At 62.1% G+C, this 19,326-nt stretch overlaps 1 protein-coding gene across 4 annotated transcripts in view; it reads left to right on the top strand.

Annotated features, from left to right (window-relative positions):
* ASPSCR1 (ASPSCR1 tether for SLC2A4, UBX domain containing) overlaps positions 1 to 18,877 on the top strand; it is a 31,021-nt gene extending 12,144 nt beyond the window's left edge. For 3 of the 4 annotated variants that reach the window (XM_082678099.1, XM_082678102.1, XM_082678101.1), the window contains 13 exons: positions 1,576 to 1,633; positions 2,579 to 2,652; positions 3,006 to 3,441; positions 12,705 to 12,844; positions 13,081 to 13,162; positions 13,528 to 13,594; positions 14,042 to 14,104; positions 14,664 to 14,716; positions 15,777 to 15,901; positions 18,086 to 18,137; positions 18,374 to 18,443; positions 18,519 to 18,694; positions 18,779 to 18,877. In XM_082678099.1, the coding sequence (XP_082534225.1) occupies positions 1,576 to 1,633; positions 2,579 to 2,652; positions 3,006 to 3,441; positions 12,705 to 12,844; positions 13,081 to 13,162; positions 13,528 to 13,594; positions 14,042 to 14,104; positions 14,664 to 14,716; positions 15,777 to 15,901; positions 18,086 to 18,137; positions 18,374 to 18,443; positions 18,519 to 18,652 (1,354 nt within the window). In that variant the 3' untranslated portion in view covers positions 18,653 to 18,694; positions 18,779 to 18,877. The remainder of the gene's footprint in view (positions 1 to 1,575; positions 1,634 to 2,578; positions 2,653 to 3,005; positions 3,442 to 12,704; positions 12,845 to 13,080; positions 13,163 to 13,527; positions 13,595 to 14,041; positions 14,105 to 14,663; positions 14,717 to 15,776; positions 15,902 to 18,085; positions 18,138 to 18,373; positions 18,444 to 18,518; positions 18,695 to 18,778) is intronic. The other variant, XM_082678100.1, reaches the window with a different exon arrangement.
* The last annotated feature ends 449 nt before the right edge of the window (positions 18,878 to 19,326 follow it).

Here is a 19,326-nt window from a genome sequence, read left to right on the forward strand (position 1 = left end):
GTCCCTGTTTGTGATTTGTGGTCCCCACGCTGGCATTGGGTGCCCTGGACAAGGATTTCGAGGGAGGACGCCTGGCCAGAACCCCTGAGAGCAGAGGGGACTTTGCCTGTCTCGTGGTGGGCAGTCAGCTTGCTTTCTGAGCCCAGCCCTGAAAGCTGCTGTCTCTGTTGCCGTTGAAAGGAGCAGGACCCCTGTGTCTCCCCACCGCCTTCCTCCTCTCTAGCCCTGGGATCTTGTTTGCTGGAGTATCTTCCTTCACTCTTTCTCTGTTTTGGCTTCAGGATGAAGAGTGTGTAGGCCTGGTCAGGGTTGTCTCTCTGGCAATTTGGGGTCTTGTGTTTTCCTGAGGCCTGGCCACGCTGTGTGTGCGGGGTCACACCCGCCATGGCCGGCCCCCATGAGGCTCTGGTCGAGGGCTGGAAGCCTTCCCTGGGGAGCAGCTTCTTTGTGAGCACAGCCTTGGGGAGAGCCCGGGGTGCTCCATGGGGACCGGCAGCCTGTGGGAGGTGGCTGGGGACCTCTTCCAGGGGCCCCCACGGCAACCTCTGGATTAGCTTGAGTGTCTCAGCCCTGAGGAATACGCAAAGCATAAACTGAAAGCAAACAAGAGAGAAGGGAGAAAACATGCTGAACCTGAGCAGAGGACAGTGTCACGGGTCTCGGGGACGGGCCCAGGCAGTCGAGTGTCCGAGTGTCTGTGTACAGTCACCAGCTGAGCCTCTGTGTCTCCCATCCCAGCCACCTCCTTGTCTGAGCCCTGGGCTTGGCCGGGAGCACTGCACGGCCTGAGGGTGCTCCAGGTCTCCTACTCTGGCAGGCGCAACGCCTTGTGTCACCCTTCCCGGAGGAGAGGGTCAGGCCTGGGGCACTGCTGCTAGGTCTGGGACATGCGTTTATTTGGGGGCTAGTTCTACGGGTATGTGTCAGGAAATGCAGAAATAAACTTCCCTTGGTCGTCGCAGGCCTGTGTGGTACAGCTGTCGAGGTACAGGCCTGTGTGAGTGGTGTTGGCCATCCTGAGGGTGTGTGCGCGATGGTGCGCCTGCATGCCTGCCATCCTCCAGCCTGCCCAGCTGTGCTTCCTGGGGGCCCTTCCCTCCCATCTCAGGGTCTGGTTTATAGGGGAGGGGCGTTGGTGGCTGGGCCCGCTGCCCACCTCCCTGTTTGTCCTGGCATTGCCCCACTCTCTCCTCGGAGTTTGTGTGATAGATCCGTGCCAAGTGCTCCTGGTGCTTCTGGGGCAGCAACCTTCTCAGGGGACAGCTTCAGATAAAAGCCCAGATCATGCCCTCCCAGGACTTTCTCATCGCCGACCCTGGGCACAGTTGACAGCAACCCAAGGCACGTCCAGGAGGTGGCTGGTGCCGCCCGTCCCCGTGTTCTGTGTCCTCCCTTTGCTCTGAGCCGGGAGGCCGTGGGCAGGTGGGAGACACCCCCAGGCCATGGGCTGATGGCCAGCCGTGGGGTGGCCAGGGTGGGCGGGTCCCCCACAGTGGCTGGCCAGGGTGCTGTCCCCAGGGCAGCAGTGTCCCCAGGCAGTGGCTACCTGTGATGCTTTCTTCTCTCCCCTCTCAGGGAGTGTCTGGACCGGCCGTATGAGGCCAGCCCCGTTTGCGTGTACATGAGAGATGAGGTAGGTGAGCTGTGGGCCCACCCGCCGGGCCCGCGCCCTGTCGCCCCCTCCCAGCCGCCACATGGGCCCACCCCACTTTCCAATCTGGAAAATTCACTCCTTTAGACCTTTCAAAGCAGCGATGGGCAGACTGGGGCCCTGAAAGCATGATGTGTTTCATGGAAAAAAGGCAGGACGCCGGCTCCGCTGGAACCAACTGCGGGCCGCCCGGGCTGCTCCCAAACCTCCCTCAGAGCCCTGTTTGTTTTCTCAGCTTCTCTCAAAGCCCAAGAGTCACAAAAGTGGTTTCATTTTAATAAATATTTGCTTTGCTCAAAGTTTTGATCTTTTTCAAAACCGAGTGTGGCGTGGTGCAGGCTTGGCCTGGCACTGAGGCCCTGCCTGTCCCCGCCCGCCCGCCCGTGACGGGGGACCCTCTTGGCGCTTGTCCCCTGGCTCACAGGGGCTTTTTGTTTCAACCCTGGCCAAGCGCCCTTTCCTGGCCTGGGGTGCCCACTGTCCCCGAGGGGCCCCTGGTGTAGACAGGGCACACCCACCTATTTATCCCAGTTTGAGGTTCCTGACCCAGGGCTCAGTGGGGCAGGGGTTCCAGGGCTGTGAGCGGGAGGGACCTTGGGGGATGGGTCCTCCCCTGGAGGAGACAGACCACTGGGCCTCAGGCACCTGGGCCTGGATCAGCTCCAGCCCTCAGAGGGCTGGTTAGCTGGCCAGATGTGCCTAACCCCGGCCTGAGCCCTGCCCACCCAGACCTCGGATGGGGTGGGGTTGGGGAGACAGACATGGACCAGCGAACAAATGCTCGGATGTAGATTGGGGTGCAGGGGGCTGGACCCAGGCCTTTTGGGAGCTGTGGCTGGCTGCGGGACCCCATGGTGCTGGTGACACAGTGCCCAGGCTGGGGGAGTCAGCGAGGGGTCAGCAGGATGTCCTGTTCCTTCCTCACAGGTGACCGGTAGAGCCGCCTTGCAGAGCACGACGCTGCAGTCACTGGGCCTCACCGGGGGCAGCGCCATCATCAGGTGGGGGGTCTCTGAGTCTGGTTTAGTGAAGAAAACTGCGGTCTCAAGGGAAAGGAAACAGGAAACGTGGGGAAGCCCAGACCCTTGCCAGTCGCTTCTCCCACCTGCAGTCTGTGGGGGCTGGGCACCATGGGGTGCAGCATCAGGTGGGGGGGATCTGCCCTCAGCCGGGCTGGCGTGGCGGCCCCACGGACGCTTCTTCCCCCGTGAGCTGAGGCGGGTCGGGAAGGGCTGTGGGGTGCTTTCAGGGGTTGGATTTGGTTTGGTAGTCACCAGAAGATACGATGCTGGCACTGTGAGACGCGGGGCTCCGTGTATGGAGTTTCATTTGCTTTCCGGGCCTACCCACTCAGGTTTTCCATGAAGAGACATGATTCCACTGGCAGGCAGGAGCCTGGGGTCTCCTGGAGCAGAAGCCCAGGAAGCCCGACCCCTTCCTTGTCGGCCGACCAGGCAGCCAGCAGCCCTCCGTTTCCACTGAATTCAGCGGAGCTCAGCCAGGGCGATGTGAGCCATCAGGATGAGGCAGCGAGCCCGGGGGCTGGCCGCGTGAATGGCCTGGGCCCGAAGCCGGTGGACGCTCAGGCAAAGCAGATCTCGAAGGAGCCCACGCCAGCCCCCTTTGTTCCTTTCTCGGGTGGGGGACAGCGACTGGGGGGCCCCTCCGGGTCCGTGAGGCCTCTGATGTCATCTTCAGCCAAACTGCCAAAGTCCTTCTCCAGCCCTGCAGGCCCCTCCCAGCCAAAGAAGTCGAGGCCTGGCCAGGAGCCCCAGCCGGAGCCGGAGCTGGTAAGGGGCGAGCTGGGCGCTGGGGTCCTTTCTCTTAACTGCACCTGACCTCGTGGCTGCTCAGCCCAGGGTGCAGCAGGGTCGCTGGGTGCGGTTTCATCTTCCCAGGGAAGCGATTTTTTGGTTTTGCTTTGCCTGAAATCAGCTTTCTTGAGGCACCATTTTAGATGTACAGTTGATGGGTTTTGACAAACCTGTGTGTCCTGGCTGGCCATGTCACAGCCAAGAGAGCCATCCTTCCTAGAGCCTTGGACGCGGCGCCTCCACCTTCTCCTGGGCTGGTGGGTTTGACTGGCTTTTGACAGGAAGATGGTTTGGCCTTGATCGTCCCACGCCACATTGACTCCTGAGCCAGGCGTGCTGCAGCTCACATGCTACGTCCCACCACTGGCCAGTGGGCGTGTGGGGCACGCGCCAAACAGGCAGAAGAGGGTGAGTTTGCTCACTCTTCACAAGCTTGTGGGTGGGGCCTCGGACGTCTCTGGTGGGGACTTCTTGGAAGTTCCTGGCGGCCGTCTGAGCCACAGCTGGGAGGAGGGCGTGCAGCCCTCACGGAGCTGTGATGAAACGGCCCAGGTCCTGGGTTGCCTCTGTGACACTGTCTTCTAGTCTGATCAGCTCTATTGAGGTACGACTTAATAGACACCTACCATCAGGGCAGTGTTAGGCTTTTTGTCGTCTCGATGTTGAATCTGTCTTTGGGCACCTTTGAGCTGTGCCCTAGTCTCACATCCTCCCCCACAGTGATTCCCGCCCCCGTCCCCTGCTCTGACCACACACAGACATGAGGGGTGGAAGGGGCCTTGCATCTTGGATCACGCTGAGCAGGAGGACCCCCAGGTGGGCGGCACCTCTGCAGAAGTCAGGCGTGTGGCCAGTGTCTGCCTCCCCGCTGTCTGATGGAGGCCATCTCTGGTCGTCTGTGGGTCAGGCCAACCTGTCCCTGGGCAGTTGCAGCTGTGTTGGAGCTCCTAAGAGGGAGGACAGGCGTGGCCCCTGTCGGGTTGGTGCTCAAGCTTGGCACCAGGGCAGGACTTTCTCCCTGGAGCGCCTCTGGGACTTTCTCCAGTAGGGCTTTCATGAGTCGTACGGCAGAGCTTCCATAGGCTTCTTTTTTTTTTTTTTTGCGGTATGCAGGCCTCCTACTGTTGTGGCCTCTCCCGTTGCGGAGCACAGGCTCCGGACGTGCAGGCTCAGTGGCCGTGGCTCACGGGCCCAGCCGCTCCGCGGCATGTGGGATCTTCCCGGACCGGGGCGCGAACCCGTGTCCCCTGCATCCGCAGGCCGACTCTCAACCACTGCGCCACCAGGGAAGCCCCCATAGGCTTCTTTGTGTCCCTCTGTGTGACTGCTCCCTCAGCAGCGCTCACAGACTGTTTTCAGGAAAGGCGTGTTGTAGATTTCCCAACGTTTTGGGCTCCTGCGCTGTGCTGGGCCCCCTGCCTCTTGGGGTTGGCCCCCGGAGAGGCTCAGGCATTCATCCAGAGTCCAGCTTAGGTCTCTGGCTTGTGGCTGGAGAGGGTCTTTCCAAATAAAGAGACCTTACGGTGGGGCCAGCCTGGGTTTCCAGCCTGGGCTGCACGTTGTCACCTGTGGAGCCCATGAGGCTGCACAGGTGCATGTGGGCGTTATTCGAGACGCAGCTGCACCTTCTGAGTGAGGGCTCCAGGCTCTCCGCTCTCTTCTGCCCTTCCTTCCAGCCAGAGTGGCTCCATGTGCCAACGCTTAGGGTCCACTTGAGGTTTTAAGTGACGAGAAGGATGCCACTGCTGAAACGAATTCCTTTGTACAAATCACCTTTCCAGACGATGGAGAGCCATTGCAGGATTCCCTGCCTGGAGCAGGAGCTTGTGGAGTGAGAATGGAGAGGCTCCACCCGGGCATGGATGCTGCTGGCTTTTATACCCAGCAGCCTTGCTCACTTGCTTTACTGGTTCCAGCAGTTTCTCATTTTCAATTGGAGTCTGCAGATAATGTTAGCTTATCTTTTTCCTTGATGTCCTTACTTCTCTCATTTTTTTTTCTTGTCGTATTGCAGTGATTGAGTCTCTGTTGAATAGCAGCAAATTTAGTGGGCATCCTTGTCTTGACCTTGATCTCACACGGAGTAATCTTAGTTTATCTGTGAAAGATGCTGTGGGCTGTGAAAAATCTTTATCAAATCAAGAGTTTCTATTCCTAATTCTCTGAGAATTTTTCTTTATCAAAAGTAAGAGTGGTGCTTTTTTTTTTTTTTGCCGTACACTGGCCTCTCACTGTTGTGGCAGCGCAGGCTCAGCGGCCATGGCTCACGGGCGCAGCCGCCCCGCGGCATGTGGGATCTTCCCGGACCGGGGCACGAACCCGTGTCCCCTGCATCGGCAGGCGGACTCTCAACCACTGCGCCACCAGGGAAGCCCAAGAGTGGTGCTTTATGAGCTGCGTTTCCCGCATTGAGGTGATTCCACGCCTTCGCTCTCATTTAGTTCGTTTGCATGCTGAGGTTTGGGATGGATTTCCCCCACGAAGCTATCCTTGCATTCCAGGGGTCAGTCCAGTTTCAGTGATGTGTTTAGCTGCACTCTGAGCTGCTGTTAACTAATATTTTAGTGCTGGAGCCTGCATCCTGTCTCTTCTAGAGCACCCTCCTCACTCTTGCTTTCAGGTCACATACCTGAAGGGGAGGGTAGAGGGACAGGGGCACCTGTGCCTGTGCGGGGTGGGCCGTGCGGAGGCTCAGCGGTGGGACAGAGCCCAAGTTCCTGCAGAGGGGCAGGTGGTGGGGGCTTCCTCCTGCTTCCTGAACCATGCTTTGTGTGTCCTTGCTGAATGGATGGGGGAAGGGAGGGGAACTGAGCCAGTCTCAAGCCCCGTGAATGTCCGTCCTGGGGAGGTGGTGGTGGTGCCCTGGCTCTTCAGGGACCCCACTGGCTTCTACGCTGATGTCTGGGCTGCATTAGACACTAGTACGAAGCCCCCAGTCTCACAGGCTCGTCACCTGGGCCCAGAATCAGCTTTCGAAAGCAGAGCCTTGTGGTTGGGGTGAGCCAGGGCTGGGGGCCCAACTCCCTTCGGGCCTGCTCTTTCTGGGGACCCCTAGGTTTGGGGGCCAGAAAACTAGTACCGGGGCTGGCTGTCTCCTTCTCCCACCCTAAAGGCTGTGGCTCTCTGCATCTCTTGGGAGCCTGCTGACTCCCCAGGGCTGTGTGGGGAGTGGCCTGGTCTGGTGCCAGCCTGATAGGTGGTTGCTGTCAGGCGCAGGATCCCAGTGCATCCCCGAGCGCTGACCCCAGGGGCCCCAGGAAGGAGGAGTCCTGGGGAGGGTCCGCCTGGCCGCCAGCAGTGCGTGTCTTTGATCTGGGAGCCCCAGCAGCTGGTTGATTGTGGAGCATCCCCCGCCCGCCTGCCTTGCGCCTCCTGTCACACTGACAGCCGTGCACCCGGAGGCCCGGCTGGCCACATGCTGTCTGCTTTGTGTCCCCTCGAGTCCTGGGGGAGGGGAGAAGGGAACAAATCAGAACTTTTGGGGGAACTTCAAAGGTACACTTTAGTAATCAAAAAGAGTTTCCAAGTTTCCCATTAATGCTTTGCCTGTGTGTGGTTTTGGATTTGAATGAAGAGTCAGAAGAGACAGGATGAAATACAGGCAGGTCCTCGGCTGAGGCCCGGGATGGTTTACAGACCCGGGCGGCTCCTGCCTTTGATGTCAGAACATTAATTATTAGAAGGTAGTTTTACTGGCCGTCAGAACCAAGTGCGGAGAGAGACTGGGGCTGCCCGGCGGCCCCTGGCCTGTCCTTTGAAGTCCTTCCGCTGGCCCAGGAGGCTGCCCCGCAGCTCTTTGTGCTGCTGGGCTGTGCTCCCAGCCGGCGTCCCCCCACGCAGCTGGCACAGGGGTTCGTGATCAAAGGCCCCAACCCCCTGGGAAGGGCGGGCTGACGGCAGTCTCCCCTGCCTGCCCCTCACCCTCCAGGGGATGGTCTCATCTCCTGAAGACGTGGCCCCGGGGGCTTACTCCGCACCTTGCACCCATGTCTCAGGGCAGGCGTCAGCTTCGCCTCTGGCTGTCCCCGGTTTACGGGAAGGTTTAGAACACGCAGGGCTGGGGGGAGCCTGGCCAGGACCTGGGGCCTGGGGTGGACCGAGAGCAGTGCCCCTTGCTGCCCTGCCACCCTCCTCCTCTTGGCCCGGGGTGCCTGTCCATGACATGCCCCCAAGAGCACAGCCCGCTGTCCCCCCGTGTGTGGGCCCAGGGCGTGCTGTGAGCCTGTCCCTGCCCTGCCGCTGTTTGTGGACAGTCCCGGGGCTCTGGCCTTGGCCTTAACTTGGGATGCCCTTTGAGGTTTGCTGGCAGATGGGTCAGCAACTTTGAAGGCCCCAACTGAGTCTTGAGGCGGTTTTTAAAGCCTGGTGACAGGCAGGTGCCCTCCAGCTGTCCTTGTCATGCTGTGTCTCAACCATGACTGGACTCGGGGGAGAGACAGATGCCCAACCTGCGAAGCCATGGAGAACCGGTGGGCAGGGCGCCCCGGCTGCCAGAGTACCCCCTGGAACCCCAGAGCTGCCCGCAGGGCCAGGCAGCCTCGTTTGCAGGCCCCCATCCTGATCGGGCTCAAGGGGCTCCCTCTGCGGAGTTTCTCCTGGCCCTTTGGTCTGCTGTGTGCGTCCACCCCTGGGTTTGCTGGCCTGGAGCAGGCGTCTTCCCCTGTGCATGAGGAGAGCCACCCCATGCCTTACATTTGCTTATTTCAGTCCTTTGGGGGTTCATGCACTGCGTGCACAGACAGGTGGGGCCACGCCAGGGTGTGGAGCCACCGGGTTTCAAAGTGTGCCTGCGTCACTGTCGCAGCCCAGCGTTTCTCCTCTTCTTAAAGATGCTCTCATTTTTCCTGCTTGGAAGGCGTGCAGGCCCAGGTGTGGACGTTGGCCCAGGGCTGGGGCAGACGTGGCCTCCGCCTGTGCCGCTGGCAGGCCCAGCGGATGAGGGGCTGGAGTTCAGTGCAGCCTTGCCGGTCAGGCCTGGCCTCGTGCTGGCGCGTTGCTCCCTCCAGAGGGCGGCCGGCTCTGAGAGTGACGGAGGCTTGGCCCGCCTTCCTCCCGCGTAGTGTTTCATTTCAGCTCCAAGCCTCAAGGGGAAACGCTTCACATTCTCTGTTACCAAAAACCATTGTCAGAGGACAGTCTGGGTAAGAGGGAGGTGGGAGGGCGGGAGGAAAACAAGAGCCCTCACAGGGCAGCTGGAAAATCTGGGGTTGAGGTCACCTCCAAATAGTTTTTACATTTTTTCTCCCTGTGTCATCATGTCCTGGAAAATTACTGTCAAGAAAATGAAACCTCAGCAGGCAGTGAGGCTGCTTTTGACATGAGGAGACCCCTGTGTGCCCAAGTGGGTTCTCAGCCACTCGTGTGGTGGCCACTGGAGCATGTCCACTGGCTGTTGGGGGAAGCCGTGGGCCCACGTCTCAGCCCAGAGCCCCGTCCCCTGGTCCCCTCCAGGCCTGGCATCTCACTGCCTGTGGCATGGGGCTGAGGGTAGGCAGTGCCCTCACACCTTCCTCCCCTCGGGTCTCCCTTGAAGGGTCCATCCTGGTGTGACAGAGGCTCTTCCTGAAGGCACTGGTGGCCGTCCACAGCTGGTGGCGGGTCCCCAAGTCCCCATGGCTGAGTGGCCCAGGTGTCAGTCCAGTGTCTGCAGCCTCAGGCCGTCACCCAGGGCCTCCTCTGAACATCACCCGCAGAGGGTGCTCCTGTTCCCCCACCTCCGGAGGGTCCTTTCCCTCCCAAATGCCCTCTGTGCCCCTCGCCAGTATCCTCCAGTTTGCAGACAGCCTGACTCGTCTGCTCTCTCCGTCCACCTCCCTCCTTTCTGGTCTTCTGGGTGTTCTCTTGTCTTAATACCCTCGGTGGAGGCTGGGACAGGGGAGTCTTTGCTAGGGTCTTGTGCTTGCTTGCAGGAAATGAGAGACCCCTGCTGGGCGTTCCACCAGAAGAATCGGGTCTCCTGTGGCCCTGCCCTTGGAGGCTGCAGACACCTGCCGATCCTCCCCTCAGGATCATGCCCGTGCCTGTTTTCTCATCTGTCATGCGCTGTCATGTAGGCCCCCCCACCCCATGGGCTCAGACCCCAGGCTCTGGCTGCCTCCTCCTCATTCTGCCCATCTTCTAGCCGACAGTGAGATGCCCGCAGCGTCGGGGCCACCGGGGGAGGAACCGGCTCCTCTGGCTTTCCTGGGGTTAGGGGGTGGGGGCGGCGGGAGACGGGGCCGGGGCTGTGCTCTGGACACTGACAGCGTTCAGGAGCTGGACCTTGAGCTGATGATGGAAAACCTGTGACTTTGGCAGGATGACCCAAGCCTGGTGACATTGGGTTCTTAGTGGAGGCGCGTCCTCTGAGTGGCTCCCTGGTAGGATCTGGAGGAGCAGACCTGGAGATTCGGGCTGTCAGGTGGGCCAGCTGTCAGGTGCGCTGGGAAGGTTCTAGGCCTGCCACCCCACCAGCATCCTCGGGCACCAACTGGGAGGTTCATCTTGGAGGCCCATCCTGGACCCTGGGGCTGTGTCCCTCCCTCGGCCAGCACACAGGAACCCAGTCCCCATGGTGAGGGCGCTGAGGCCCTCTGACAGTGGCCACTGTATGCGTTTTTTTTTTTTTTTTTTTTCTTAATGGTGTCTCATCCTAGATCTCTATTCTCCATCCAAAAACATCTCCATAAATCCACCTAGGATGGGAGCTGTGCATGATAACTGCCCATGACTAAGGAGCGGCGGGTAAAGGAACAGCAAATGAGGGCTAGATTGCCGGCAGAGCATTGGAAGTGAGCAGGGCCAGGGCTTGGCCTCCGCTGGCGCCGTGTCTGCCCTGCTTCCTCCCACGTGGAGCGGTCAGACCCACTCCTCCTTTCCTGGTCTCTCTCCTCTTTGCGGTGGAAATATCTTCTGGGCAGGCCTCATGGAGGTGTTTGAAGCCCCCTGGCTTCTCCCTCGGTCATTTGGTAGGACAGGGTGGTCCGTCCTACCAGCCCAGCCATGGATATCCACTGTTCTCATGGGACAGGGACCGCCTGGGGTCTGGTCGTGGCGGCAGCTCTGGGACTTGGGTGATCTGGCCCCTGGGCTCTGATGGGCAGCAGAGGCTGCTCAGAACCCTGGCTTCTCTGCCCAGGAGCAGGGAGGTCCCCAAGACGCAGGGCGGTGCAGGAGAACGAGAGAGTGGGATCTCGAGGTGGCTCTCTCCCAGTGCTCTGGTTCCCGTGTGGGACCCCGGCTCCTGACTGCTCTTGGACAGACAAACGGGCTTCTGGAGCAGAGCTGAGGCATGGGAGGAGGGGTGTGAATTGAAGGTAGATCCAGCGGGGAGAGAGATTTTTGTCTGCTCACTTTCTGACTGAAAGTCAGTGGCCCCTGAGCAGCATGAAGCCAGCAGCTGGTGTCACCTGCGTCCCTGTTCTGGAAGTTGTGGGAGGGTTGTGGGAAGTGCTAGCAGTCTGCAGTCCTCCAGGTTACCCCTGGGCTGTGCACTGGAAGTACCCAGGAGGATAAGGAGGCCAGAGTGGCCCCGTGCACTCAGGGTCGGGCTTCCCCAGCTGTGCCCCCCCCGGGGATCAGGGGGCCTGTCTGATGGTCAGGCTCAGCTCCAGGCCGTGGATCACAAGTCACCCAATTGCTGGATTCTCGGGGTGACTCATGTGTCCAGAACTGGGTCCTCGGAGGGCGGGACTGGGACAGGGAGGTCCCAGAGCTTGCTCGTTGGCTTGCGGGCTTTGTGCTCGAGCGCCGGGGGCCTGGCACTCGTGGACACGGCGGTGCCCAGCTCAGGCACATCCACATCTGCCCTCGCCCTCCCCCGGGAGCCCAGGCGAGTGCTCGGCCCTTCTGGAATGCAGGCGCCGTGGCTATGGGGGGCAGCCTGGCATCTTGTTATAAAAAGCTCTGGTGTGGACTGCCTGTGGGCGGCAGGAGGGTTGTGGCTTTGAGGGGGCAGCCCCCAGGGGCCTCGATCAGCCACCTACAGACCCCACTGCCCGGGCCTCAGCCAGCCCTTCCTGGCCACCCTGCCACAGTGCCTTGAGATCAGTGGGGCTTCCTGGCGAGAACCCACCTCCGTTCATTACGAGGAGTGACACAGCTGTGCACTCAGGAATGGCAGAGACCTGCTGGCCTGGGCAGTCAAGGCCTCGGGTGTGGCTGGGGGAGCAGCCCTGGGACACCTGGCAGGTGCACTGGGCAGCCTCAGCCCTCGACCAGCCCCAGGTTGGTGAGTCTGACCTCTAGAGTGGGTGGGGCTGTGGTCGGGCCGGAGCGCAGGAAGGGATGATCAGAGAAGCCTGCTGAGCCCGGCTCTGAGTGTTGAAGGCAGGAGGTGGGATTTCGGTGCCAGGCTGGGGCGGGGAGGAGGGGGCAGGCGGGAGCAGAAGGCAGAGAAGTGACCTCACCCCAGACGGCTTGTGGATGTTCTGTGCGAGGGAGGGTAGGACCTGGCATAGGCCCTGCCGGCGCAGCTGGACACCTCTGTCGGGCCCGGCTCCATGGGCGGCCTCAGCGCCGCGAAGGTGTCTCCCCACATAGTCACTTGGGCTACACTCGCTACAATTACCCACCCGGAGGCACTGCGAGCAGAGCAGGCCCTGCCTTATAATTTCCCTCTCTGTTGCTGCCAATTAGGAGAGACGCTGTCCCTTCCTGTGTCCCCACGGTGGGCAGAGGGTGGGGCCAGCTGCTCCCCCAGAGAAGGGAGGAGGGGTCAGCCTGGCCATAGGGCCAGCACCTGGCAGGTTTTTGCCAAATCTCTAATTTGGGGGCTGTCGCTTCTCCTGCCCTTCCCGTGGAACCGCTGACATGGCCATGACCAGGGCATTGCTCCCCAAGTTTGTTCCCCACTGGGAGACCCTGATAACAGGTAGCTCCCTGGGGCTCGTGGGGAGCCCCCACGGAGACAGGAAGTGAACAGAGATGCTGCTGTTCACCCACTGCCCAAGTACCCCCCAGCAGTCAGGGTGCCAGCTGACCCGGCTAAGCCAAGACCCCAGGGCCATGTGCCCTGGTGGTGAGTGAGGGTCTCAGTGTCAGTGTTGCTAAGCAGGCAGGCATGGTGGGAAGGGCTCCAGTCCTGGACAGGCTCGGCTGTCCCATGCCCCATCACGGAGACCCGGCCCTGGCCATGGGCTAACAGGCGGGGCCGGCAGCACATGGCTCAGCCAGGGTCTGCACGGCCACCCCAGCCCCCTGGGGTCGGGAGCCTGGGCCCTTCCCGGGACCTGCATCAGCCGAGCCCTCTGCCTGCCTAGCCAGTGGACCGAGACCCCGTGGTGTGCCACCCGGACCTGGAGGTGCTGCTCCAGGCCTGGCCTGCAGAGCTGCCTGACGAGTTCTTCGAAGTGACCGTGGATGATGTCAGAAGACGTTTAGCCCAGCTCAAGAGTGAACGGTGGGTGTGCACCCGGCCCCTTCAGAGACACCCGTTCCCTTGGCAACACCTCAGAGGGTGAGGGGTCCCAGGCAGGGGGCTCCTAGTCCTGTCTGGCCCTGTGTTGCGGAGCAGCTCACGAAGTCCAGGGGGACGAGGGAGAAACCCAGAGTCCAGCTGGTGTGGGGCCTCTGCTCTGGTTGGGGAGACCTGGGACCTTCACCACTGCCACCCCCTACCCCACCCCCCCACCCCAGGAAGCGCCTGGAAGAAGCCCCCTTGGTGACCAAGGCCTTCAGAGAGGCTCAGATGAAGGAGAAGCTGCAGCGCTACCCTAAGGTACCTTTGGGTGGGAGGTGGTCTGCACATGGCTCTGCACTGGGGCCTCCTGCGGCTTCTGCAGCCCACAAGCCACTGGCCATGGTCTCCTGTACTTCAGCCCAGGCCTACACGGCCGTGGTTCGTTAATGAGCCAGGCAGCCCCATTCTAAGATGAAAAACATCAGTGTGTTTTCACAAGTGCACGTGGGTACTTGACTGGTCCTTGTGTCCAGCCCATGGGGCCGGGAGCGTTAGGGGGCAGCCAAGGTGAGGGGGTGCTGGCCCGACGTGGCCGGGGGACCTAGCCATCGTGGGCCCAGGGGTGTGGACGCCTGGATTGGACTCGAGCTGTCCTGTTGACAAGCTGGCTTGTCCTGGCCTAGGTGGTCTTGAGGGTCCTGTTTCCTGACCGCTACATCCTGCAGGGCTTCTTCCGCCCCAGCGAGACCGGTGAGCAGCCCCGTCTGGGCGTCCGGGAGGGTGGGGGCGCCCTGTGAGCTCTTCCAGGCTCCTTCCCTCTGGGCCATGGGGCAGGCAGCGGGTGCAGGGCTGGGGACCGGCTCACGTTGGAGGCTCGGCAGACCAGCTAGGCAGTACCCGTGGGACTGGGTGGCCCCGTGCACCCATCTGTTCTGAGCATGGGTGGGACAGAGGGGCACCCAGAGAAGGGTGGACCCAGGTCTCCCCCACACCCAGTAGCGGGGTCTTTGGCCTGGGGCTGCAGCTCACCTGGAAGGAAGGCAGCAGTGCCACCAGTTCTGAGTGGGGTTCTTGGTGACCTTGGGGAGCGGGTCTGCACACAGGTTGGACCTGGCTCCCGTCCCATTGCAGAGGGGGCCCGGCCCTGGAGTGGGTCTGAGTGTGGGATCCCTGCTCACCCCACCCTTCCTCCTGCAGTGGGGGATTTGCGGGACTTCGTGAGGAGCCACCTGGGCAACCCCAAGCTGCCGTTCTACCTGTGTAAGTGCTTTTCTGGGACCTCCTGCTCAGCAGCCCTGGCACCTCCCAGTTGGGGCTTGAAGCAGCTTTTCCCACAGAAACAGCATCATGGGGCAGGCAGGTCCTGTGCCGGTGTCTGAGCATGAGTCCGGGACTGGGGAAGTTGGAGAGGGAGGTTGACCCTGCTCAGCGCCCCTGTGCCCTTTGCTTCCCACCTGGCCAGGAGCTGTAGGGGCTGGGGGCACAGGGGCGAGCTGCTGGCTTCCTTTGGAGGGCGTCTGGGTAGTGAAGGGTCAGGCCGCAGGGCTGCACAGGGAACTGTGAAGGGCAGGTGTCCCCTTGCAGGTGAGTCTGCCCGAGGCCCTCTTCCCAGCTTCTTGCTGGGTTTTTGCAGCGGTAGAGTGATGGACAGGGGGATGTGAGCTGAGGAGTACTTCAGAAATTCCTTAGCTGAGGCCTATGGCCCAGGCCTCATGCTCACTCTCAGGCCTGTCCTGGGGCAGGGGGTGCATGGGCAAGGGATGGGGGGGTGATGGGGGGCGTGAGGCGTTTCCTGGCGCAGACAACCATCTTTCCGCAGTCATTGCTCCTCCAAAAACCATCCTGGACGACCACACGCTGACCCTCTTTCAGGTACTGCCTGCCTGGCTGGCTGGCTGGTGGGTGCTGCTAGGCTGGCCCGGGAGGGGCACCTACCCAGGAGGGAGCGTGAGGCCGCAGTCGGGAGTATGATAAGGCCTTTTAGAGGGTGGACTAGGAGGGAGCAGGGTGCTGCTGAAGTCAGTTTGGGGGCTTTCCAGCCTCCTCTGCCTCCTGCCCCGGTGGGGATGGGCCTGCCCGGCTGGCTGCCACCGTCCTGAGCCAGGACTGCCCCTGGGTCTGGATGAGAAGGGGCTGGCAGGTGGGGCTGCTTAGGGGAACCCCTTAAGGGCCAAGGGTCAGAGGCCTCGGCTGCAGGTGGCCAGCTGCCCAGACGGGAGGGGCTGCTGCCAGGCCTGCTGCCCTGCCCCTGCCTTTCCCCTGGGCCCTGTGGCCTCCTCTGGGAATGCCGTGGTGGGCTCTCCCTGCTAGCTGGAGGCCCCTAGAGCTCCCAGGGTGAGGAGCGTTGATCCGGTGCCCTGCTGGGCCGCAGTCCAGAGCAAGAAGGAATGTCCTGTCCCTTCACCCCAGGAGAGCAGCCTGAGGCCTCCCCAGCCCTCTAGCCTAATGGTTTCCTCTTAAAGTGTCTTCAGATATTTTAATTAGTAACAGAGGCTGGCCTTTGTTGAGTGGCCAGCAGGCCCTGCAGAGGTCTAGTTGGGGCAAGGGGGTCTGCTTGCTGCTCAGGACTGCCACCGTCATGGGGGGATGGGGCCAGAGCAGCAGAGAGGCTGGAAGCCCACCAAGGAAAGGAGTCAAGGTTGGGGGGAGCAGGGTGCTTCCCCCGCCCCCACTCCCCCTTCTCAGCCCCCTTCTGCAGCCCCCCGGGAGCCCCAGAGGCACTGGGCCTCCTTCCTCTATCCCCACCCGCCCTCCCTCCCTCCCCACTCTCCCTCGCTGGCCAGCCTGTTGATAAACATTGAATTTGGAAGATGCTTTGGGATGGAGAGGGGCCAGCGTCCAGGCACCCCCCTCCAATTAGGAACCCTGGGGTGCTGCCTGTCCCGCCCACGTGGCCTGATTCCTGGTGACACTCTGCCCCCGCTACCAGCAGCCGTCTCCTTTCATCCGTCAGCTCGCCCTGGAGCCGTGGGGCCTCTGCTCGGAGTGGCGTCCCTGCCCGCCCGCGATCAGAGAGCTGGCAGGGCTCAGGGAAGGAAGGCTTCCTCCCTCCTGCGGGTGAGCAGGCGCGGGCGCGGAAGCTGCTGGCTTTCATGTCCCTGGCAGGGCCGCGTTCTGGCTGCCGGCTGCCCTGGAGGCTGCCCGGAGGCTGGTCCTGCGCCCCAGAAAGTGACAGCTCACGGTGGGTGTGGGGGATGGCAGCCCAGTGCCCTTTTTGGCCACTGGATCAGGTCAGAGTGACTATTCGTTGGGAGAGGCCAAAAAAGGGTGAGGCCAAGGATGGGAGGATGCAGAGGACCCAGTCCGTGGACACAAAGGTCCCCAACCCCCCACGTCGTACCTGCTTCCTGGGACTGAGCCCCCTTAGTGCTGGTTCTGCCCCAAGCCTCAGGGAGCTCACTCGGCTCCTGTCTCAGCCACCCCCACCACTGCCTCGCCCAGAGCCCCTCCATCACCCTTAGTGGGCCTTGAAGACCACCACGATCCATGTAGACCTCGTCAGCCTGAGCAGAGGGGTACACCCTCCCTCCTGGCGGTCATGGTGGTCTTCTGTGCCGTCCACTCACCCCTTTTCCAATGGGATTCCCTGAGACACAGGCTGGCAGGTAGGGGGCTTCCAGCAGGTGCTGAGGAAAGGCAGGGAGGCCAGGTTCAAGAGGAGCTGCCTCGAGGGGCCCAAATGGGTCCTTCAAGACTTCAAGCTCTGCAGCTCCCAGACGGCCCAGCCGGGTGGGTGGCCCCAGTGCCTGGCGGGTTGGCCGGGTCAGGGTCTGGCTTCACTGTGCTACCCTAGAAAGGTTGAGGCACTGTCCTACCTGTGTTTCTCTCCCCACGCCCCCAGCTTCCAGTGCCTCCAGGGCCCTGGGGCTGCCCTCCACCCTGCAGCCCATCTCCCCGCACCAGGCTATCATTCCAGGCATCACAGTGGGGTTTCAGAGTGTTCACAGCCCTTCTCTGTCCCTCAGCTTCAACTGCAATCTCAGCGTTCCTAGGCCTGGCCTTTGAAGCTTCCTCTTATTAATACTCCCCGCCCAGACGCCAGGAGCTCAGAGCTGGGCAGAGAGGATGCGCTCAGCTGGCAGCAGTGGCCCTTCCTCCAGGGCTAAGGACACAGAGCCTTGGGCGGTGGCCTTCCTGCTGGCTCAGGCCAGCTTTGGGGCTTACAGCCATGGTCCTCGTCGGGTGCAGAGGCGGGAATAGAGGCAGGTTACGACACTGGAGGGCTTCGGGATCCTCTGCAACAGCCCTGACTCTGCACCACAGTCCAGCCCCCTACCTGGGAGGCCTCCGGGGGCGTTTCGGGGGCCACGTGATGTATCCTTGTCCCACACCTGCGCAGGTGGAGCCAGTCCTGAGCAGAAATCTTGCACCACCACCCCCATGGACAGGCCTCCGGGAGGGGTGTGGGGACCCCAGTGCAACACCCACCCTGCAGGACAGGCTTGATGCTGGCTGGCACTGGCTTTTCCTTATCAAGCGAGACCAGTGCCGAGTCAGGGAACCCACCTATGGGCTTTTGGGTCAAGGCAGTAGGCCTGGAGGCACCGATCAGCCTGGGACTCCCAAAGCAGCTTGGCTCCCAGAGGCCCCCCCCCCCGCCTTCCCCTTGTGCCGGGGCCACTGAGGGTCCCTCCCCTGGTGCTCCTGTCTCCAGTCTAGCTGCTTCCAGTGCACCTGGGCTCATATGTCAGTCCCTATGGAGTGCCCCCGACTCCTGCACTCTGTTCTTTGGGCAGCACAGGTGAGGGAGGGGAGTGGGGGGCATGGTGGGCTGTGCCCCATGCCCCCACCCATGCAGTTCTGTGTGAGTCTGCATCTCCTCTGACCTCTTGACCTCCTGCAGTCTCTGCTGAGGGCGGGGGCTTCCAAGCTTAGTTCCCACCTTCAGACTGTCAACTGTTTACCCCGGTTACTGGGCAGGAAGGGGAGGTAGGTAAAAATGCCAGAGCACACACACCACGAGAACTTCCTGTTCAGCTGGTGTTTGGGGCTGGCCCTAGGATTCGATGGTCTGATGCCTTGGCCTGGCTTGCACTGGGGTTGGTGCCAGAGGAGGAATAGGTGAAGCTGGGCAGTGGACTGCACGGTGGGAGGGGCCTGGTAGGGCCGTAGCCCTCAGCGGAGCCCTGGGCCTTATGGGTGCAGCACCCATGAGGCCAGCATGGAAGTGCAGTGCGGCCCTCTCTGCCGTCCTCCACGGTGCCCACTTGGTCCCTGAGCTCTCCTCTGTCCTCCCTGCAGGCAAACCTCTTCCCTGCTGCCCTTGTGCACTTTGGACCTGAGGAGCCAACAGGTGGGTGGGGCCCCCCTCTGCCCACCGCTGCTGACCAGCCCCGGGCCGCACATCCCAGCTCATCAGACGCCCCAGAGCAGGGGACTTCGGGTCTGGGAGGGAGACCTGTGGCCCCGATACCCCATACCCTTCTCCTGGGGGCTTCAGGCTGGGTCACGCCCCCTCCCAGAGCAGAGCAGCAGTAGGCAGGGGCACCCCATTCTCTGTGGCCTGAGGGTAGGCTGGGCCTCCTGCAGGCATCTACCTGGAGCCCACGCTGCTGGAACACACCATTTCCCCGTCTGCAGCTGACGTGCTGGTGGCCAGGTGAGTGTCCACAGAGGGTGGGGAGAGCCCGCTGCCACAGTGCCCACCATCTGGCACCTCGGCCTTTGTTCTCAGGTCCATGTCCAGGGCTGCTGGAACCCCACCCCCGCCACCAGCCCCTGACCCTGCGCCCGTTGAGTTGGAGCCAACTGCTGAAGAAGGGGCAGTGGGCCCCCCTGAGCCCAGCCCTGGGACGGCCCAGCCAGTGAGGAGGGGTCTGGGCAAGGTGCCCAAGTGGCTGAAGCTGCCAGGTACTATGGGGGGTGGCCGGGCAGGGAGGGGCTGCTGGGCGGGAGCCCAGGGCCCAGAGGTCATCCCATGTGTTTGCGCTGCAGCCAGCAAGAGGTGAGAGCCGCCAGCCCAGAGGTGCCACTCTGCCAGCCACAGGACCCCTGCCCACCCTGAGCGGGAATAAACATGCAAGCCTCTCTTGAGACCCTCCTGTCGTCCTTTCCAGGGCAGAGGCCCTCGGTCCTCTGACCCACGGCCCTCCTCCTGCTGCTGCCCCTGCGCCGCGTCCCCAGCCGCGGGCCTCCAGCCTGGCTGGACGGTGACGTGGGCCTGGGAGGCTGCTTGCTGGGGCTTGTTCTCCTTAACGAGGGCACAGGTGTCTGCCCTGAACCGCCTGCCCCTTGGTTTTTACTTCACTGATGTTGTTCATGACGACTCCTCTAGGCAGGACACGAGTTCAGGGAGAAGGACCTCCAGGCATCGCCTGCCTGGCTGCATCTCAGGCTGGGCCCCCAGCCCTTGGCAGGAGAGGGGCGGACGCAGCCCCCACCCTGCGGTGGGACCGGGCAGGGCTGGCCTGGGGTTTCCCGGTGCCCCGCCCGCCCCACCATCTGAGCGCACTTCAAAGTGGCTGTGGGGCACGGGCTCTGGC

This window comes from Grampus griseus, assembly GCF_964374135.1.
Source record: "Grampus griseus genome assembly, chromosome: 20".
In the NCBI taxonomy this organism is placed as follows: domain Eukaryota; kingdom Metazoa; phylum Chordata; class Mammalia; order Artiodactyla; family Delphinidae; genus Grampus; species Grampus griseus.